The 23324-nt window shown below is 42.5% G+C and overlaps 1 protein-coding gene across 1 annotated transcript in view; it reads left to right on the top strand.

Moving 5' to 3' along the window:
* Positions 1–22303, top strand: part of GALNTL6 (polypeptide N-acetylgalactosaminyltransferase like 6) — a gene marked incomplete at both ends in the record, with an annotated part of 483371 nt that extends 461068 nt beyond the window's left edge. The window contains 3 exons of the mRNA XM_082315259.1: positions 8546–8662; positions 15943–16092; positions 22136–22303. Of these exons, the coding sequence (XP_082171385.1) occupies positions 8546–8662; positions 15943–16092; positions 22136–22303 (435 nt within the window). The remainder of the gene's footprint in view (positions 1–8545; positions 8663–15942; positions 16093–22135) is intronic.
* Between the last annotated feature and the right edge of the window lie 1021 nt (positions 22304–23324).

Genomic DNA, 23324 nt, shown 5'->3' on the forward strand with positions numbered 1-23324 from the left:
ACAGATTAAGGTTAGTGAGACTGTCAGTTCTGTGTCTGGGTGAGATAACTGTACTCTTTCCTCTCCCACCGTGGAAAAAAGGAAAGTTTTCAATTAGGTTTTGTTCTTATCTTTCCAAATATATTGGAAAGTATGTTACTAGTTGAAAAACAGTAATACCCATCCCATTCTCTTTCCAAGACAGAATAATTTATTTGTAATGTGTATTTGAAATCCTGTTGAAGGAAGTTAAAACAATAGCTGCATTAGGTGAGATTTGGACACGAAATGTTTACTTAGGAAGTACTCATGAATCTACAAGCTGTGGTCCAGCATGAATATATTGTGCGGATATCACAGCTTCCAACAATATCTTCAAAAACACATTTTACAGTGACTCAATCATATAATGTCAGCCATTGTAATTTATTTTAGACTTCATGAGTCCTATAGTCAAGGTGATATGAAAAAAAAATTGTTTTACTCAGTCAAAAGGGAAATATTTAAGCTTGGTTTCATTTGCTGTTACACAAACTTGTTATTCAATGATTTAATACACAGCAAGTCTCAGTCACTGCAGAAGTGCTAAGCTGTAGGACCTGATAATACTCCCTTTTTCAGTCCCAAACTTATGGATTTTACAGAATTGGTTTACAGCACTGACATGAAAATGTCACCCATGAAATTAAGTCAAGTAGCACGTTTGAAAAACATTAAAGCCTAAGAACCTACTAACTTTTCTTTTGATTACTTTCTTTTTTTAAAGTGTCATGCTTATCCTTAATGAGTCAATCTCAACCCACCAAGCATCACACATCTGTTGTACAAAAGCGGTATAAGCAGCTATTCCTTGCCCTGCGCAGACCAAGTGCTGCACAGCTGGGCTGTTCAAATTCTTTCATCGGGATCAGTGTCGCACTGAGTAAGAGAGTCCTCTGTTTCTTCAGTGAGGTCTTTGGCAGTGCTTGACTTCTTTTAACTTCAACTTTTCCTTTTTATGGCTCACACAAAAGATAAATACTTCTAAAATTGCTACGTATCAGTTGACAGGAAAGGTGGCTCATTTTTCCATATTTGATCTGTAGATGTTGATGGCCCTAGGGTTATCTGAGAGTGTAAGCAGTGCACTAAAGCTGGCTTTAAGTGCTGCTCAAATGAAAAAAGCAACATAAATGAACATTGCTAATGTCTTCTAAGAGCTACAGCCACTTTCTTATTTGAGACATTAAATCAGATGTATGGAAAGTATTATATAAGTTGATAGCACCAAGGTGCCTCTCTTGTTGCTCTATTGGGACACGCTAAGGATAGTCCCAGCACCATCTCCACATTCATCATTCTAACAGATTACCATACTGAACATAAAATTGTCTTTAGATTGCTATGCTTTCCCACTTTTTGCCTTTGGTGCAGACAGTTTCGTGCCGTGATTAGCATACAGGGTAGCTCCCAGGACCCCTGCGAGTGCCTTTCCCTCTCTGACTTGCCCCCTTCTGCCCCCAGGAAGGCTGAAGTGATGCTGGGTGACAGCCTGGCTTCAGCACAGGCAGGGCAAGGCTGCTGAAGCCAGGACATCACCCACAACCTCAACAGCAAATCTTGCAGGAACTCGTTTGCCTGTTTATAGAGTTTTAGAATTATCAAAGAAAATTGGTCAATATAACTGCTGGGCGCTGGGAAGCTTTAGTTTCCCTCTGAAATGTCTTTTTCAGCCTAAAATACCCTTAAAAGGAAGGGGGAAATTCACTTTCCTTCAAAGCGTATGGGTGTGGGAGGAGGTCATCTCAGTTTTTTCTTCATTTAACATGGAGCGTGCAAGTGTGTCATTACACAGCTCCCACCACAATGTTCAAAAATCTCGAAATTAATACTAGCAGGCTGTATCAATGGCCTGCGACCCTTCATTTTCCTCAGAAGACTCTAATCTTCTGACAAGAAGATTATCATGGTAAACAACACATCCATTGCTTTCTAGTTTCTTCCATGCTTGAGTACTAATGGCAAATACAATGTTTTTGAGAGTGTAGTGCTAGACCATCTTAATCTGCCTCTCCAACGGGGAGCTTATTAAATCATGTAACTGCTGGCTTTCTGCAAAACTCCAACATTAATTTAGCCAGAGGTCAAGTTATCTGGCAGACCATATGTTCTGCAATATGTAAACGCTGTTTGGAAACCCCTGATTTTTTATTTTTTTTTTTTTACTTTTTTTCCTTTCTCGACAGGTGTACCAACATTTTTTTTTCCTTGAATACCTGTCTATCAAATCAGTAGCTTCAAATGTCAAGAGATAAGTGTCTTCTTCAGACCTAAGGTCTAGGCTTTCAGGCCTTCTGTTCTCCTGTGTTCCAGCTCCTATATTTTACATCACATTCCTCTTTCCCCATTGCAGGGCCGGTGAGCTAAGCTACTTCTTTCTCAAGGCCTGGCCTACTCTGGCGAAAAGTCTTTTTAACACGGGCTGGCTAACTTAGAGAAAGCAAGCTGTAGTTTTAACATAAGTTAACTGCTTTTTGTAAAACCCAAGGATTACTGTATTTAGTGATTTCTCCTTATAGCTTCCTCCCTCATTTAAAGCACAGAAGTCAGCTGCTACACCAACAGAAATCCCACTCAGGTGACATGCCTTTGTTCCCAAGCATCGGAGCAGCACTGAGAAGCCTGTACGTCCTTGCTTGGAGACTTCCAGCACAGAAGAGGGAGAAAACAGACCCCCTAGGGTTTGTATTCTCTGTGCTTTTACACTCCATCTGCTCTCTATAAGGACTACAGGGCCTGTAGTCTTAGAATCTATGTCCAAACATGTGTTAGGATGGCATTTCAAGAATTGAATATGCATAATGACTTGCATGTAGTGTCCCATGCTTTTTTCGGAATTTCTTTAATTCTAGACCAGCCTTTAAGATCACTGCTAACCATTCTTGTTAGTCCATACGGACTCCTCAAAAGCACGCTTTTCGCATATGCTTATCTGTGTGTACAAATGCATTAAGCATTTAAGGTTGAGCAAATAAGCGTTGCATGTAGCAACTCAATGCCCTACCTGCATGGGTGATAAAATCTATCTCCTGTTCACCCCCAGTCTCTACAATTGCACAAATACGAATGTTGGGAATTGAGTGTGTTAGGAGTACTAGTTATTTCTTTGCTAGTTGTAACTCATAACCTTAAAAATTCAAAATCCATTGTGTGAGTGACTGGAGACAAGGCAGTTCAAATGCATATTGATGTATAAATGAGAAAAAAGCCTCTCCTTGCTGTGCTTCTGCTTTCCTTCCTTCTTCCATGAAAGCATCATAGGGGATTTGCAGGCCGTATGGTGCTGGTGCTCGGCAGATCACTCCCCGCGGTTCTGGCAGCAGCACGATGGCTCAGTTCAGTTTCTAGCAACTGCCAAGGCCACACAGAAACACCAGAAAACAAAAGCACAGACTCGACTGAAATGCCTGTATTACAAAAAGAAAATGAAAAACAAACTGCGACCCCTCTGCAGTTGAAAGGAAGGATAAAACAATAAAAAGGATGAGCTAACATGTAAGCTGCAACAAAGCAGAGGAAAAACTACCTCAGGCAAACCTTTCAGGAGCAGAGGGAAGAGGAGAAGAAATAAAGAACAGGAGACAGATTCCAGCAGCGAAGGAACTAAATGTAGCTTCAGCTCAAACCTTTCCCAGAAATGCATAGAACAAATTTATGACCTAGTTGCCATTACTGAAACTTGGTGGGACGAATCCCATGACAGGAGTGCAGCTGTCGATGGCTACAGGCTGTTCAGAAGGGACAGGCAAGGAAGGAGGGGCGGAGGCATTGCCCTCTACATCAAGAAATGGATAGAGTGTGAAGAGCTGTCTCTGAGGAATAGCCACAAGCAGGTTGAAAGCTTATGGGTAAGAATCAGGGACAGAGGCAACAAAGGGAACCTTTGGTTGGCATCTACTACAGGCCGCCTGATCAAGGGGAGCCTATTGACAAAGCCTCCCACTCCAGCTACAGGAGGCATCATGCTCACAGGCTCTCATCCTGCTGGGGGACTTCAGCCACCCCAACATCTGCTGGAAAAGTATCACGGTGAGCTGTAGGCAATCCAGGAGACTCCTGGAATGCATTGAGGTTAACTTCTTAAGCCAGGTAATAGACAGCCCTACCAGAAGGGATGTGATACTGGACCTGTCGGTCACCAACACAAGTGAGCTAATCAGTGACATCAAGATTGGAGGCAACCTAGGCTGCAGTGATCATGCACAGGTGGAGTTCACAGTCCTGAGGGATATGGGTCAGCTGAAGAGTAGAGTCAGGACCCTGAATTTTAGGAAAGCAAACTTCCAGCTCTTTAAGGAGTTAGTCAGTAGGACCCCCTGGGAAACTGCCCTCAGGGACAAGGGAGCAGAACAGAGCTGGCAGATCCTTGAGGACGCTTTCCATAGAGCACAAGAGCTCTCAATACCCAGGTGTAAGAAATCAGGCAAGGAAGGCAAGAGACCAGCATGCATGAGTCAAGACCTGCTGGTCAAACTAACAGGCAAGAAGGAAATGCGCAGGCAGTGGAAGCAGGAACAGGTATCCTGGGAAGAGTATAGGGGCACTGCCCAGTTGTGCAGGGATGGGGTCAGGAAGGCCAAGGCGCAGCTGGAGCTAAACTTGGCAAGGGATGCAAGGAATAATAAGGGCTTCTACAGGTATGTCAGCCAGAAAAGGAAGGTCAAAGAAAGCATACTCCCCTGATGAGCAAGACTGGCAAACTGGTAACAACGGACAAGGAGAAGGCTGAGGTACTCAACAACTTCTTTGCCTCAGTCTTCACTGGCAGCCTCTCTTCCCACACCTCTCAAGTGGATGGACCGCAAGACAGGGAATGGGAGCGCAAAGTCCCTCCCACTGTAAGAGATGATGAGGTTCATAACCACTTGAGGAACCTGAACATATCTAGCCTGAAGAGATGCATCTCGGAGTCCTGAGGGAATTGGCTGATGTAGTTGCCAAGCCACTCTCCATCATATTTGAAAAATCATGGCAGCCAGGTGAAGACCCTGGGGACTGGAAAAAGGGAAATATTGCACCCATTTTTAAAAAGGGTAGAAAGGAGGACCCTGGGAACTATCGATCTGTCAACCTCACCTCTGTGCCTGGGAAGATCATGGAACAGATCCTCCTAGAACCTATATGAAGGCACATGGAGCACAGGGAGGTGATTTGAGACAGCCAGCATGGCTTCACCAAGGGTAAGTCCTGCCTGACCAACCTAGTGGCCTTCTATGATGGAGTGACCACATCAGTGGATGAGGGAAGAGCTACGGATGTCGTCTGTCTGGACTTCTGTAAGGCCTTTGACATGGTCTCCCACAACATCCTCCTCTCTAAATTGGAGAGATACAGATTTGATGGGTGGACTGTTTGGTGGATGAGGAATTGGTTGGATGGTCGCATCCAGAGGGTAGTGGTCAATGGTTCAGTGTCCATCTGGAGATCGGTGACAAGTGGTGTCCCTCAGGGGTCCATATTAGGACCAGTACTGCTTAATATCTTCATCAATGACATAGACAGCGGGATCGAGTGCACCCTCAGCAAGTTTGCAGACAACACCAAGCTGAGTGGTGCGGTTGACACTCCTGAGGGACGGGATGCCATCCAGAGGGACCTGGGCAAGCTCGAGAAGTAGGCCCACATGAACCTCCTGAGGTTCAACAAGGCCAAGTGCAAGGTCCTGCACCTGGGTCGGGGCAACCCCCGGTATCAATACAGGCTGGGGGATGAAGGGATTGAGAGCAGCCCTGCCAAGAAGGACTTGGGGGTGCTGGTGGATGAAAAGCTGGACGTGAGCTGGCAATGTGTGTGTGCAGCACAGGCGGCCAACCCTATCCTGGGCTGCATCAAAAGCAGCGTGGCCAGCAGGTCGAGGGAGGTGATTCTGCCCCTCTGCTCTGCTCTGGTGAGACCCCCACCTGGAGCACTGCCTCCAGCTCTGGGGTCCTCAGCACAGGAAGGACACGGACCTGTAGGAGTGGGTCCAGAGGAGGGTCACAAAAATGATCAGAGGGATGGAACTCTTTTCTAGTAAGAAAGGCTGAAAGAGTTGGGCTTGTTCAGCCTGGAGAAGAGAAGGCTGTGGGGAGACCTTCTTGCGGCCTTTCAGGACTTAGAGGGGGCCTGTAACAATGATGGGGAGGGACTTTTTAGCAGGACCTGTTGCAACAGGGCAAGGGGTAATGGTTTTGAACTAAAAAAGGGGTAGATTCAGACTAGATATAAGGAAGACATTTTTTCACGATGAGGGTGGTGAAACACTGGAACGGGTTGCCCAGAGAGGTGGTAGATGCCCCATCCCTGGAAACATGCAAGGCCAGGCTGGATGGGGCTCTGAGCAACCTGATCTAGTTGGAGATGTCCCTGCTCACTGCAGGGGGGATGGACTAGATGGCCTTTAAAGGTCCCTTCCATCCCAAACCATTCTATGATTCTATGAAATTTACCACATAGTCCAAATGACTGAGAACAGGATGGAGCAATGCCATCAAGACAAAATTATGGAAGCTCTTCAATCCAATAAGCATTCATTGGATGTGGAGTGTATTCACTGTCATTTTACAATTCTGAATCCATAAATATACCCCAATTATTAATGGCAATTGTTAGCAGCTCCATTTTAATTAGCTTGCATGCTTTAAGAACAGAATTGATATATCATTTAATTTTGTATTAGGCCTGTAATCTTTACTTATACAATGTAAATTTAAGTGCACTGAGAAATGATTGAACACTCAACAAATTATACTTGGAGTAGGTATTTCACATGAAACTTCAAAAATACAAAATTTATTCCTCTCATTATTCTTTCCTGTCTCTTTTGCTGGGTGAGAGGAAAATGAAGGCAGGGTTGTTGAGAACTAATTACCTTTCATCCTTTTTTTCAGTTAACATGACCCTTTGTACTGTGGGGCTCAGTGCTGGGTTTCTGCATCTGGTTGTGTGTATGAAATGCTAGTGTTTTAACTCATCTATGGCAATTTTTATTGTATCGAAATAAGAAAAAATACCCTAGAACTGGGCTTGTCCATGTTTTAGAAGAATACTTCTCTGAGCACTGGTGAAGGCTCAGAGGTTCTTGGAGCCAGATGCTCAAACTGATGCTCCCATCCTTTGCCCAATCTGCTCTTTTCTTGGCTAAACAAATGCAGCTCCTAAAACCTTTCCTGTAGGTGACATTTTTACATTTTCTCCAGCTCCTGTTGCTTTCCCATCTGTCTAAATCTTTCTTAGAACGTGGTGAATAGACTCGATTCCAGTCCTCCAGAATGAGAAAAAGAGCGGAGTAGCTCTCTCATGTGCCTTACAAGCATGAGGATTGCCCCACCTTGCAATGTTTTGTGCTGTGCTGAGTTTTCCATCTTTTGCTTTTCTGTGTGAGGTATGCAGTATTTAAGAGTGGCAATGTTTACGTTTGTCTAATGTAATACGGCAACAACAGCGACTTCTAAAATATTTTCCATGGAAAAATACAATTCTCAACTGTATCTCCATTCAGCATCTAGCTTCTCTTTTTTTAAAATAAGGATCAAAGTAGTGACCAGAATGTCCAAATGTGCACCTGCTTTCTAGATATTATACATACAGAATTTGTGCACATCTCCATGCATGTACGCGGACTTTGATTGCTCAGTTTCTGTGTATGTCATTGACAGGGCAAGTTTTTTAAGAAATCCTCCTCATTCTGGAGGTGTCTAAAGGATTTTTAAATAGCCCAACTAAGGTACTCAAGGAGAAATGTGCATGTATTTGCAACAGAAACCTGCGATTTTCCTTTTTTTGGTGGCAGTTGGCAACACACTCCTTTTCAATCCAGTCTTCCAGAAAAATGTACATGGCAGCAGCAGTACTTAACTGGTATGACTGATAGTCACAGATTAATTATTACTCAGTTGCTTCAGTCTCAAAAATGAGATTTTCCTTTTAAGAATAAGTTACACTGTGGAGTGTTTGCAGAAGGCATGCAGACAGCACAAGGAACCTGCATGGGTAAGCACAGTCTTGGTACAAATTTGGTAAGTACTTTTTAATTTTATGCACTTTGAGCCCTAGTGTGTGACCTCTACAACGGTGTTATTGTGTCAAAGTAAGAACAAGCATTGGAACAGGGCGTGCCTAAGTTTTCAAGAAATATTGCTTCAAAGCCTGTGAGAGACTCATACGGAAATAATTTCCTCTTAATGCAGTTGATCTTTCTTGCTCTGGTAGGAGGGAAGAAGCAGTCAGACCAAGCTTTCAGCTTCTCAGACTTTTTTTCCTCTTAGTTTCTTTGCATGAAAATATTTCATACAGACCTACCTTTCATTTGTTAAGCAGAGTATTTCAAACTTTGCTGCTTCTAAAGCTGTTCACAAAAAGAATAGTTCATTCCAGGACGGTGGCTCTCTACCCTGTGAAAAGTAAGTTGCACCAGTTTTATATAACTAATGGTCAGTCTCGAGCCCTTCGGTTTCTAACTGAGAGGGCTGAACTCCTAACCCCCTAATGCTGGAAGCTCTATTCTGCAGCCTGGTTTAACGTGAAATGTTGCTGCTTGGTTTTGCAGATTCGAAATGTGGCAGCCAATCTCTGTGTGGACAGTAAACACGGAGCCATGGGGACTGAGCTGAGGCTAGACATCTGTGTGAAGGACGGCTCAGAACGGACGTGGTCACACGAACAGGTATTTTATCGGTGGAAGGAGAAATGCAGTGTAAAATTGTTGCTTCTCCTTTCCAGTTTCTAAACATTTCTCCGAGGGCTCCTCCTTTTCTTAAGGCAAAGCAGCATGTAGAAATAATTTTTGAATGATTGCTGACCTCAATGGCTTTTAGAAAGTGCTCTTTAACATAACCTCAGAAATTCCAACCACCACCTGGGCTGTATAATCTTAATTTCCAGAAAGGAATTGCAATGCCAAAAGAGCTTTTGAGCGCCCCATTCTCCCCCGCTGTGTCATGAAAACATGTTGATTTTGGTTAAGTTACCTGAAAATATTTTAAATATAGTACCTGGGCTTGTAAAGCTCTGGTGGCTGTCTGCTTCTATGCTTTCATCTCAGTAAGTGGTTATATTTTAAATTAATATGAGGTATAAGCGAGATAAATGGGTAAAAGCTAGAAAGAAAGTTTCACAAAGACAAGGGATGATAAAGACTCAAAAAAACCTTTTATGTAGGTTGGTTAGGTGGAAAAATATTAGCTCTCAGGAGTACGGAGGAAAAGAGCTCTGATTTGTACTCATTGTGGCTGTGAGTGCCATGGGAAAGGGATCATGACCCACAGGCTGTGGGTCTGGCCAACATAAGCAAAGAGAATCCGGATGAAAAGTACAACCTAACCATTTACTAGCAATTTTAGTGACCGTGCCTTTCACAGGGCAAGGTCTCAGATTAGAAAAACTTCCCAATGCTGAGGAGAAAAATTGACCTGGCAGTTGCACATGGCACTTTGTAAAAGCTTAAAAGCTCAGAAGAGAGGAGTTCTGAGGGATATTTGAAGCGCTAAGGTCAAGAAATCATTCTCTGAGGATACTGAGAAATGCAGGGGGAGAGGTGCAAGTGAATGAAACGGAGAAGCTGAAGGATGATCACAATTTAGCTAAGTGCCAACGTGGGGAAAAGAAAGTTGCTGAAAGAAGGCTTCTTCACATAGCTACCAAAGATGTAGCACAGTGATAGGATGCTGAGACTAGATAAATATAATCCTGTTTTGGTTACGAAAGGCATCCAGTAATTCAAGCAATGAATTGAAGGAGGTTGTATGGTCCAGACTAGATCATCACAGTGCTCTCTGGCTTTAAAATCTGCAAACCTGAAGAGCTCCAAACCCTCCTCAAGAAGGGAGGGAGTCCTGAGGCTGCCAGACATGAGAGAAAGGAGGGAAGAAAACTGGACGACAAGGTGAGAGAAGAAAAAAATTTAGCAGGGAAAGCAGAGAAGAGGAAGGCTTGAAATATCCTTTGAAAGAGTAAGTGCTTGTGAGGACGGGGAAGGGATGCAAAGGGAGAAGGATGGGGAGGCATCTGTGTTTCAGTGTACTCCAGCGCATGGCAGCGTTTAGGATCAGACTCGATGTAAAGGTCTCGTTCTCTACTAATGACGAAAAGTGACTTCATTAAAATAAATAGGGTTAAGCTAGCACGAAAGAAGTTCAACCAACCAGCTCCTTAGATCACAGAACCAGAACGAGGAAGCCTCAAGCACTCCCGTGCTTGACGTGCGCTCCAGGGAGAGCACGAATCACTTCTGCGGGGCTGGTGCGGAGCAGCGTGTACCTTCTCCCTGCAGGACCGCCTGGAAAACACCGCGAGGGAGCACCGCTCCCACCAGAGCGGTGCGGGTGCCTTGGGAAAGGCCTGCCAAGACCCAAGCCAAGCCATTTCATCCAGCCTGCCCAACAGTTCAGTGCCTTCCCGGGGCTGCTGAGGAGGGCCGGGGGGATGCGCCGGGCCAGGCGCTCCGCCTGCTGCCTGCAAGTCGGCAGCCGGCCAGCAGAGGGCAGCTCCGGACAAGCGGAATGCAAATAGACCCGAAGGCAGCTTAATGAACCGCCAGCTGGGACACTATTTAACCCTCAAAACAATCCGTTTGCTTTTGTCTCGATCCGTTTGTTGGGGTTTTTTGTGGTTTTGTTGGTTTGGGTTTTTTTTCCCCCCAGGAGGGAGCACTGCGTTCAAAGGTTGTTCTTCCCACTGTTAGGAGCACAGTTACCGATAGTTTATCCACTTGTCAATCAAAATCCTAGAAATCATGTGAGAAATGTTAAAGAATCTTTAGAAGATTATTAGGGTAATAAATAAGTAAAATTATAATGTATTTATAGGTATAAATAGTATATATAAATATAATGGAATTTATTATAATAAATAAATAAAGATAATTTCACTTTCTCCTAGAAAGGAACTGTATTTTCTAAAACTAGAAAATAGAAGTTTTAGAAGAAAGATGACTTTGTGTCCTTACCTTACCAGATAAGGACTTGACATAACATGTACTACTGTATCGATGGGCAACTTTTTATTTGCATAATTTTAGTAGTGGTAATATCCTATTGGTTTCTGGATTAGTTTAGAAACAAAGAGAAACTAATTTTATGCAAGTATTCAGACTCCTGGTATGAGACACATTCATCTGGCTGATAGATTTCAAGGGTGAGTTTGTGCAAGGTACAGATTTTAAAGATACCAGTTGAGAAAGAAAGGAAAGAATCTTATAAACTGAAAGCTGAAGTGAACGAGGTAGTAGACCTGGCTAAAACTCAGAATTTCTATCCCATAGGAAATTACGGTATATGCAAAATATTTCGTCCAGAGGAGAAATTTCAGTTTTCCTCTAGAAAAGAAATTCTGAAAAAATTTAATTTTAGAAGGTCAAAACATTTTGGTGATGCAGGGCTTGGGAGATTTTTTCAGAAACAAGATAGCATCCTTTTCCCCCTTTTTCCTGAAGTTTCCCTCAGCTCACAGTGGAGGGACCATGTGCACTGTGTTAGCACCTGGGCTTCCCCTACTCCAGCCATAGCCAACACCTCCGTGCCTTGTAGTCCCCCAGGAACCTGCAGGGCAAAGTCTCAACTTCCAACTCACCAAGCAAAATCTGTCTCTTTGTTGGTGACAGTTGATAGAAGTGAAAAAATTCCCACAAAACTGTTTTAGATTGGTGTATTTTGATGGAAATTTCTTGACTAGCTCTCCATACTCAATCCCAAAGGCTGCCCAGTCAGGAACATTACCTGTAGCATGTGTAAGACCACAGCCTAATGAAACATCTCCCAAGGAGAAGGGGTGTGATCTTCCACTTGCACCACAATAAGCTGTGAAGATTAACTTTGTTAAAGAGTGTTTGGGAACAACTGCGAAACACCTGACCAGCCCTCAGAGAGCTCCTCTTTATTGCTTATATCTTCTTGAGTTTGTTGCCTACGTGATTTCTACATGTGCCAGTAGAAACTGGCGGCATTAATGAAAATATCAAGCATTTTATTATCATATTTTAAGTAGCATAGATTGACACTGAGCTTGTCTTGTAACTTCTGGTATAAATTTACAAATATATAGTAAAATACAGTAGCTTGATCTGATCAGTGCAGCAGGTGTCAGTGCTAACACTAGGTAGAGATGTGATCCTTTGTGCCTCTTGATTTGTGTCATGTTACAAGGGCAGGAATTAAAAGCTGACAGTTTCAGCTGCCGTGCTGGGGGCTGCAGCCCTTTAGCAGCCCCCAGGAGAAAGAGGAGACCTTCCACCCCAGGGCTGTACAAGCCCCTGTGGGCAAACAGCAGAAAAAAGGTTTGTGGAGCACTTGCAGGCTTTCTGGTGAACAGAAGGGTGGGAAGCGAGGATGAGTTTCACTGGTTTCTGGAAACTTCCCTAGAATTAAAAAACAGAGGGGAAGGAAAGGGGCAGGAGGATGGCACGGCACGGCATTCTTCCACTTCTGCCTTCCCAGAGCCAGCTTCTGGCTTCAGGGGAAACTGGGGCTCTGCTGGGCTGATAACCAGCAGCAAAGGAAAATGACAGGCATCACTCTCTCTTCTCAAGTCCCCCACCCTGGCAAGGGGGTAGGTGGACAGGCATCATCTCTAACACGGCCCAGCAGGTAACCACGAAGCCTGCCCAGCTCTTTCTTCTCTACTTGGAGGTATAGTTCAATCGAGAGCCCAGTTCTGAAACACAGCGTTTCGTCTTTGCGCAGGGCACTTGTTGTCCGCTCAAGTCTAACGCCGTAGTCAAAGCACAATGCCAGCTGATGGACCCCCGCCAGGCAGCGAGTAACTGAACAACATCGTCAGGCTGAAAAGCATTAATGGTATCAAAAGGGCCTTTGTCCTATAGACGGTCCCAAGCCAATGGCTGTATCAGGCAATCATTTTTCAGGCCCTGTGCCAATTATAAATGAAGCTGGAAAGCTGTATTTTCCCCAGTTACTGCATGACAGGGCTAGGCTGCATGGAAAGCTAAAGCATGAGGGCTGAGGGGCTGCTTGGTTGCAAATGCAGAGGATGGGGCCCTGTTTTACAGGCTCTGTGGTATGCAAGAAGGTGGAGGGGGAGAATGAGCATCCACGGACCCAGGACAGGGGGCTTCTTGGGTCCAGCAGGGAGCAGCGAACAGCAGCCCCGCAGACTGAAGGTGAAGAGCCAGCCTACTGTTTGTTAGTAATGGGTCTGGAAATTTAGGTGCAGCCTTGTTTCAAATCAATAAGCAGACAGGAATGAATGAAGGGTACGAAGCTTAGGTCAAAGGAACAACAAAATCCAAAGTGACAGGTGGTGGCAAAGTAGAGCGTTATGTGCTCGGGACTTCAGCTAATAACATGTAGCATTGTTGCACGTTAAGCAGAGGAAAGATAATTTTTATGTCGGCCAGATTTAGTGTTAACTAGAGAGAATTTGCTGTATAATGGAGGATAACGTAGAACGATGAGATTAGAAGGACAATAGGCTCAAATTTTATCTGTAAGTACAAGATTTTAATATTAGTTGGGTGTATAGAGAAGTATAACCTTCTTCCTGATCAATTTTTTTCTTTTCTCCATCCTAGGCCTAAAACTGTTTTTCTGTCCCAACAAGGTTGATTTTTTAATAGTATGACTAGGGAGAAGAGGTACTTGTTGATTTAAAAATGAAACTGTTTTACAAAACATGAGGCTGAGAAAGAGGAAGAAGAATCTGTGCTAGTCTAAACATTGAGATCTAGTATTACACATACCCTGGTTTTCAGTGGAAGGGAGCAAAAAACCCCTATGTGTTACCATGTCGTGACTTTCAAACAGGACACTGCCCTGGCATTCTTCAGAAACCACATGGGAGTGGAAAGGGCAAAGGGACACCCTGGATCAGTATGATCTGATTTAAAAGCTAGCTTGAGCTCTTTCAGGTGTACCGATGCATTCAGTGGGGTAGTAGTCCTCAGGCCAAGGTCCAGAGAGCAGGAGGAATTGGCCCCTCGGCCCACCAGTCATGCACAGAATGAGAAATTTGGAGAGCCACCCACTGGGAAAGATGAGGGAGGTCCTGCGCGAGGATCTTGCTCTTGTAGTAGTGATGAGAGTGAGAATATCACAGAACGACTGTTCCATGCCGTTCCTCTAGGTATTTGCTATTCATCACTTTGAGCTCTAGGTTTATTACTTAGCTGTAGAAAGGTAAAGGGTAAAAGAAAGGAAACGGTTTTTGTTGTTTTTCCCTTATAGGAAAGTCATCTCAGGCTTCTGTTTTTCTAAAGAAGCAGCAGCGTAGCTTTTTTCTGTACCAAATCTTACTTCCGAGTTTGTTTGTGAAATGATAAGTTATCTTTGTAGGGAGTCCATGACGCTGCTTCCAAGAAGCATGAAGAAGAGTGGAAAAGACTTAACCTTTTAAAAAGAGGACTTGGTTTGAGAATTAAGTTAAAGCTGTCCACTGCATTTTACTGCAGATAAATGAAAAATGCACTCTGGTAACGAAGAAATAAGCAGGACACAGGGGCAGACTGAGAAAATGCTGTCTAGAAAACCTGTAATACACAAGTAAATAGGGAGTGACAGTAGCTAACACAAAGAACAAGGGCTTACAGTGAGATACACACAAAAAAAGGCAAATATTCAGATATATGCTTGTATTTTGTGCCTGCAGACCGAGAGAAACAGTAGCACCTCTCAAATCTGGCATTTGGAGGATGGTACAGCATTGAAGATGAGTATTTTTAAAAGCCGTATCTTTTATGAAGACCATGGAAAGAAGATAGCTATCATAATGAAAGGGTTAAAATCTGGGAAATGCAACAGAAGTATTCAGGATCAGTTCCATACCACACCAAGCTTCAGTGTGGATGTTTAGATACTGGTTCTATCAGGGAACATACACGCTGCAGGGAGCAGGGTGCTGGGACAGCAAGGACCCTGAGATGAGGTGGCTGTGGTGCCAGAGGGAGTCTGAGCACAGTACAGGGAGCTGCTTTTCTGGATAACCAGCCTGAGTGCAGTTCCACATGAACCACCACAGCTAAACAGTTTTCACTAGCAAAGTTTGCTCGTTTAAAGACAGCTTCGCTTTCTCAATGTTATGTTTCTGTTTATACTATAGAAAACAAAAAGTCATGGAGAAAGCTGAAGAATAGCACTGACACCAAAAGACAAAGGAAAAAAAAGAAAACCTCACAAGTCTCAGCAGAGCTCCTAGGTAGCAATTTACAAACTGCAACCTGTCTTCTGCAAGGATTGGTCCATGGGAAAGGAAAATGCACTCTGCATCTTTAAATTTGGTGCTGTCAGACCTGTCGCCTTCATCTGATGATTGAAAGGCTGCAGTGTCACAGCATCATTTCAGACAGCTGCTGTCTGATTGAGAAGGATTCCTCTATTAACTGTGAGCCTCCACAATTCCTCTCAGGCAGCGAGAAAAAGGGCTTTAACAAGCTGCCTGTAACTCGCAGGTTTCACAGTAGAAAGATGAAGATCATTTAATGTGTGTTGTTTGGGGGAAAAAAGACAGTTGAGAGAGGATATGCTAACAGTGTCCCATATAAAGAGAAGGAAACTCTTCATTAAACATGGGAAAGATGCTATGATGGGAAGATCTCTCTAGGTAGCTTCTTCAGACCCAAATGAGAGCTAGAGGAACATCACTAGCAGAGGCTTTCTGAGTCCTAGGTAGCTGTAGTCCCAGTGCATACGAGTGCTGCTTTAACGGGGTAACTACAGGCTTTAATACAGCACATCCCCTCTCCTCTCCCCAGTAGTGTGTCACCAGAGATTGTTTTCTTCCCTGCCATAGGGATTGCGCCTTCCTGGGGTGTATTCCACATCGCCGCCGATGCACTTTAATTAAGACAGTTGGCATCACTGAAGCCTACGCAGGCAGGATCTCGTTTAACCAGCCGCTGGGGTGTCCAGAGTAGGGAAACACGCATCAAGCTTCGTGTGTGTTTTTAAATGTTTTCCACTAGTAATATATCATTATATCGCCCGATTGTTTTTCTAGCTCTTCACCTTTGGCTGGCGAGAAGACATCCGCCCCGGGGAGCCGCTTCACACCAGGAAGTTCTGCTTCGACGCCATTTCGCACAGTAGTCCCGTCACACTGTATGACTGTCACGGGATGAAGGGAAACCAGCACTGGAGCTATAGGAAGGTTGGAGTCACGCGGGGGCATCTCAGACTGTCTTGAGCCTATATTCAGTTTAGCATAGGCTTGTGTTTTCCCATCAGAGAAGTTTTATTTTAAAATCCACCCAGTCTTATTCCAATTTAATTTTGTGGTAATCTCTCTAGAGTATGTTCCTTTCGAGCGTTCAGCTATTTAGGTCAAATTTAAATGAAAATGGATCTGATCCAGCTCAGAGGGTGTCTGTGTTGGATCTGTTCCCTGAAAGGTGTTTTACCATTCTGGCGCTTCAAGATGTTTGTGTCATTTTAACAGAGGCACTGTTGGAAATATTTTCATCCAATGTGACAGCAGCAAGAAATGCTGCTCATGAGTTACATATTATTATTTTACTACATTTTAAAGATTACAAGTGGCAGAAAAATCTCCCTCAAAAAAAAAAAAAAAAACCAACCCAACATTAAAAGCACTGCTGTAAGCCCAAAGAAGGCAGGAGTTTATAAATTAAAGATAAGCAGCTTAGACACTACTTTGATCTGCTAAGTTTCAGCCCATTTTTATAAATCACTGGAAACAGGAGGTCAAGCTAGAATCTGGCAGAGCCCCATTTAGGGCAAAAAGTCCTGGTAGTGCTACCGAGTTGTTGTTGGTAGGTTTTTTAAATGGTTAATCAGCAAGTTGCCTTGATTAAAGATTTCACCAATCAACTCTGTATTCCATGCAGGATAAGGACACACATGTCTCTGAAGTGCTGAGGATTCCTCTCACATATCCTTCACTTTTCTGTGACCACTGTGCCTTGCCCACCACCTTCCTTAAGCTGAGGGCAAAGTGCCAGGAATTGGGCTCTGCCAGATAAACCTCAACAGTGCTTTCTAATTTTAAAATGATATATAGTAGAAAACTAATTCAGAACCATTTAAAACAGTTTTGCTCCGACCCTTTTTCTGAGTGCCTACTTATTAGCCTGTGCCTTTTTACCCTGTTTATGTTGCAATTGGAAATCCACCACAAGATTTTCCAGAAGTGTAATCCCCTTGAAACTGAGGTATTACCTGTAATAAAGTTAGAAGGTATGGGCCACATATTTAGAGGACATAAATTGTCATTGCTGCATATCTGGCTTTACAATGCCATAACAATACCTTCTTGCTTCAAAACCTTTCCAATTTATCTTTTCACCTGCCCAAGCTTCAAGAAAGAAGCTTTCATACCTTTAGCACTTCATTGGTGCCTAATGTAGCCGGTTCATAAGACAAAATGCAGGTCTGGAGCTGCCCTCCATAAGGCTCATTACCTTTGATGTGGACAGAATACAGCAGATAACTGAAAAAAATGACATTTGAAAAAATACGCAGTGTGATTTCTATTAAATCCTCTGCACAGCTTCATTTTTCATTTCCAGAAGGCTGACAGGGCTCATATAAAAATTCTCAATGCAAGGCAGGCATTTCCATCTCAGCAAGAAACACCACAAAATTTTCTTATGATGGAAGTACTGGCACAGTCTTAACTGTAATACCAACCTGACAGCAAGCTGATTAGTTTGCATAAACCTTCAAATTAAGAAACCACGTTGGAATAATAGAATTATGCATACATGGTTTTCTTTAGGCTTAGTTTTAGTCTGGCTACACAGTAAGTAATTTTTTATTGTTTCACATAGTCTATTTCCTGAGATACAGGGCAGATTTACATTAGAGATTTTTGGTGGTACAGCTATACCTCCAAAATCCTTATGATCTAATCCTTATCTAGTTTTGAAAGCATCTTGGCAATAGGATTTATAGTGTTCCCTCCAAAAAAAAGAACTGTACAAGAAAAGGATGTTATATCAGTTTAACTGCATCTGTACTAAAGCCCTTTACCTAGAGGATGGTATGCTACTAAAATTGCACTCTAAATAAATAAGAGTAGCAGTCTGGTTAAGCAAGAAGTGCCACCTTTTAAAAAACAGAGAGCAGGTCAGCAGCTCTGTTCTGTTCTCTGCACCACTTACAGACCCTGTAGCTTCCTAATGGTCACGTATCTATCCTGCCAATAATTCTTCCCATGTTTTAGGAAAAATGACCTTGATTGTCAGTATCTTATAAGATGCTTAATACAAAGCGTTTCTTACCATGCTGTCATACTATTCCTGTTAAACTAGAAGATAAGATGTTTTTATTCTTTTAAGGATGAGTCTCTTCTTATGATCATTTGCATCCTCGAGCCACTGGTGAGAAGTTAGGGCTGTGAAATGATTACAAAGTGCTGCAAATACAGTTTGAAGCTAGGCACTGTTTTAAGATTCCGTATTCTTATAGCAGAGAAACCCTAACAACCTGTATTTGGATACTGGCAAATAAAAACAGCTTAAATATTTTAGTGGCAAGTAGAATACATTAATATTTTACTTCGGGTAAGGATTGCTCTTCTGAAAAAAATTTCCAGCTTATTCCCATTACCTGCACTTCGTTTCTCGTTGCAGTGCAGACCCAGAGTGTGCAAACCGGATTCTTTTCAGATTAATGAAACCAAAACTACCACCAATAAACATGTGTCCAAAAACCATTCTTGTTCCTATGCTGATAATCACATATACAGCTACATGTTAAACTACATCTGGGCAACTATTTGAAAGTCTAGTAAGTCTGTGATATTAAATAATCAGGTTTTTAGGACCAATCCAAAATATTGGTCTATAATAAAACAGCCAAGTGTACCTTTAAGAAATCCCTGTAAGCAGCAACGGAGTAAAATGAATCACAGTAATACCGTAAGCACTACTGTAGTTGGAAATAGAAGAAAGTGAGTTTAATATTGGGGGAAAAAATATTGACACCATAACGGGACTCCCATCAATGATGGGAGCAATATGAGAAATTAGATACATAAATGCAAATATCCTGAAATTATTAGAGATTTGGGAGAATAGTGGCTTCCCAAGCTAAAGCAATTTCCTTGACTCTATTTGAGATTCCTAAGCATGCCGGAGCCAAAGATCAACAGTGCCTACAAATTTCCATTCCTCCCAGTGAAGGAATACACCTCTGGTTTTCAATGTAGCATCATTCTGGGTTGACAGGTAATACATTGTTTCTGATAAAGTAGGATTCAATTTACGTGCTCTAGTCCCATTAGTGCTATTTGTAGAGCACAAGTATCCAAGAGGGGTCTGATTTAGTAGGTCTTTAAAAAGAAACAATTGTGCAAAATCAATTTCATTATACTATAATTCTACCCTGAGCCTAGTGATTATGATACATGCTAGACTGACAACGTCAAAAATCGTGCCCAGAACAGCGTGGTTTGCTCATACTCTCCTGACAGCTTCAGGGACAAACTGTAAGAATAAGTTCACTCTTCACACAGTAGGTACATAGATTATTTCCTCAGACAACCGAAGACGTGTCATTGTGATAGTGGCTTTTATCATATGGACATCTGTCCTGCTGAAACTGCGCTGGGGCTACCAACTAATTTCAGATAAACTACTGCAGCCACCAGCTGATAATGACTTCCAGTTGCTATTGACCTTGGCCATAGTTATAGCAGTGACCTAGAAGAAATGAAAGGCTCTGTGTCTCATTACCAACCCCCTGAACTGTCAAGGCCCATTATCTTACGGAGAAGTTTCTCCTTCTGCAAATAATCTTCAGACATGCCTTCATGCAGAAGAAAAAAAAATTGCTCTGCTGTTTTCAGATGTTAGAAAAGTCTCCACAAGAGCTCTTGTAGCTTTTTAATATTGGTATAAAGAGGAATTTATATATTTCTATTGGAAAGTTCTTCTCAGGGATGCATGCAACTATTAGCCCTTAAAGTCCTGAGCCTATTTCCATTGAAATCCGTAAGAGCAGCAGGCTTTGACCCTAGGTCAGTGTAAGCTTGAGATGATGAATTAATAGGCCTTTATATATGACTAAGTCAGCCAGAAGTTTTTCCAGAGTGGTAACTGTGTCCCTGTTCTTAAAAGACGCTCTTCTTTCCTAATAACCAGACTTTCTAAAAGAAAGCACCAACAATGCTTCACTCAAAAATTGCATCCCCTGGGTATTTCTGTGAGAAGGAAGACTGCCAGCTCACTTTGGAAAGGCTGGAGTGTTTTTCATAGCATGCTTTTTGTACTGAAGCAGTTTCCTTTCTTCTTGTACCAGCTATCCTATTAAAGCTTCTAGTATTCCAGCTTTGGCTTCCTAATAGCTTGGCTGATCCTCATGCCCAGCTATGACACAAGGAAAACCAGATGCCACCTTCCTCTGAGGCCTCACAGAAGGTGGGGTGGCCGTGGCACAGTCACTGTGTCCTGGTCTCGGGCAGGGCCGCTCCATCAGTCTCTCAGAGAAGGACAGGAGAAGATGGGACAGGAAGGACAGGAGGACAAGGAGCAAACAGGTGCCTGCACCACCCCATAGGGTGCTTGGGAGTTCTTGCAGGCCCATCTCCTAGTAAGGACACGACAGCCCTTTGCACGCGGCACAGTTAGCCCCTCTTTGCAAGATGAAGTATCCTACCTGCTCACCTCGTAGAGCAAAATGGAGCATGACAGAAAGGTCTCTACCCGTTGGGTTTAGTCCTGTCAGCTTTGACGGCATCCCTCTGAATTACAGTCTTGTGTGTGCATCTGTTTACCCAGTGTTTTGAGGGAAGGACAGATGCTGGAGGTGAAAAACAGTGTTTGTGAAAGGCAGATGTAACACCATCACCCTCAGCCAGAGCATAAGATGCTTTTGACTTTGCTCTTTGTTGCATATGTTAATATAAAAAAGGGGCATTGTACTTTACCAGTGTTGCATAGCCCCCAAAATCAATCAATTTCATCTTTCCTAAATTAAAAAAAAAAACACCTACTTTCTTTTTCAAAAGTGTTTTTAAATAGCTACTATATCATATTGGTTTGTTGTGTTTTATTTATTTTTGTCTTCATACTTCTTTTTTGAATGTGGGGTATTTTTAGTTAAAGAGAAGTTTCTGTATGATTGTTGCTCAGCACCCAGAGCACTTCTGTGAGTTTTTAATCAATTGCAATTTGACAAGTAGCTTTTTTTTTTTTCCTCTCACAAACTGGGCAGGCAAGCACATCCTAGATTACTATTAAAATACTGGTAGGGCATGTTTGGCATGGAGGGGAAAAGCCTGGATGCATTTTACAGGGAGTAATCTGAAATTTATTTCAACAGGTACAGTAAATGCATAGTCCCTGGCAAGTTTCAAACCATCTAATCACTCCCACATCTATCTGTCTCAAACACTTGCCTAGGTAAACTAAGTACATTGAAACTACCCAACCTGCAATTACCAGTTGCTCGTCTGGGTAGTTTCTGCTTTACCAAGATTCACAGGTTATTTACAATTCGCTCCAGTTTTGTGAAGTAAAAATTAATAAAACTAATCATCATAAATATCCTTTCTAAAGCAACTTAATCCATGCTTATCCTCCCAAAATCTCCATATGGAGCTAAAACAGCGTTAGGATTTCCTTTGTATTAGGAGAGAGAGGCTATTTCAGTGGCTGGCGTAATTGAGGCCGTAGGCAGTCTGCATTTCATGGGGTGAGAACTGAGATCATCAGTCCTGGGTCTGTCTGTCCATCACACCATTTCAGTTAATAACCCCTTTTTAACATCTTCCTCAAGTTTAAGAGTATCCATTTTCCAGACAGATTGTAACAGATCCTCCTGCCCAGAAGCACGATAGAAACTGTCAAAATCAAATCCAAACAACAACAACAAAAAAAAGTCAGGTTTAGACATTTAAATAGGATCCTGGGAAGCACATGATATGCAAAGATTATTAAAATACATTCTATTTTTTCATTATATTATGTGGTTGTTAGTTAAAGACCAGAAGATGTCTCCTCATTCTTTCTTGAATCCCCAATTTCGTGAAGGATAATAACCCAAGGGAAAAAAACCACTCCATTCTTTACAGCTTCCTAATAATAGCTGTGGTTATTACACAAGGTTAGTGCACAGAGACCACAAAATCATTTCAGATAGGGCCGTGTTAATCCATGTTCTGTAAAATGAGAACACTTCCGATGACTTGGCATTTGCTACTTAATTCTATTTTTTTCTCATTCCTGTAGGACAAAACTTTGTTCCATCCGGTAAGCAGCAGCTGCATAGATTGCAATCCAGCCGAGAAGAAGATTTTCATGAACAGATGTGATCCTTTATCTGAAACTCAACAGTGGATTTTTGAACATATTAATATGACTGTTTTAGAAAAATTTAACAGCAAGGCCAGTTCCTAGAAAGAAAAAAAAAATGAACACACCCAATTACGTACAGACTGCAGACTACATTTTCGCCAGCATCTGGGTCGAAGGAGTCAGGAATTAAATTTCCTAGATCCAGGAAATCTGTTCTGAGGATTAAGAAAATGCCACAGCAAAAGCCAGCAGGCTGTCCTTGTGGATGTACAGTATCTGAAGAACTTGGCCAAGAGCCTCACCGGATGCTGCTGAGAACTTCAGGCTGAAAATTCCCTTGCTGGTCAAGGGAAAAAAATTGTTTAAAAACTGTTTAAAAGTACTCCAAGTTAATAAAGTAAAACAAAACTCTAGAGTTTCTCAGGTCAAATCCTGCTGTAGTGAGTAGCTCAGAACAGACGCTATAATTTGGGATGGGTATATGGTGTGCATGACGGCTACAGGAACCTGAAGAAATGCCAGGTTTTAGAACTAAACATGCTGGTAGAAGAATAATGTTGTCCCAGCACTCCCTAGACAAGATATATGCTCTGTTGACATTCTCTTAATAAAAGGTTGGGTTAAGCAGGTTTAACCCTCAGAACTGCTGCAATTAATTTTAAATACCTCCCTTTTTCATTCCATTCATTACCAAAATAGGAATGGTAGAAATCTAGGGTCTAGAATTACACTGTAGTGAAGCATGAAATAAACTGTAAGGTTTTGCCCTCACATTTCCCCCCTTCAGGAAAAGAAGTAAAGCAATCAAATTTCTATACATGATATATTTAGCAATTATGATTCAAATCCCATTGTCACACAAGGTGAGATTTTTTTTTCAGTGACAAATATAACAGCAGCAGCTGCAGCATAATGGAAGGCTTGTGGACTAGCTATCTTTTCTAAAGGTAGAATCCTTACCAAAGTATAAATTAAATTGAAAAGAAGCTGAAAAAAAAAACCATCAGGAGAGTAGGCAATAATTGCATACTGCACGCTGAACTAGGTTAGTCAAATTAACGCTGGTACACTGCCATCACCTAAAAGCGTCTTGACTCCCTGCAGTGCAGCTTAAAAGATCTTG

The sequence above is a fragment of the Platalea leucorodia genome (assembly GCF_965183815.1).
Source record: "Platalea leucorodia genome assembly, chromosome: 6".
In the NCBI taxonomy this organism is placed as follows: Eukaryota; Metazoa; Chordata; class Aves; order Pelecaniformes; family Threskiornithidae; genus Platalea; species Platalea leucorodia.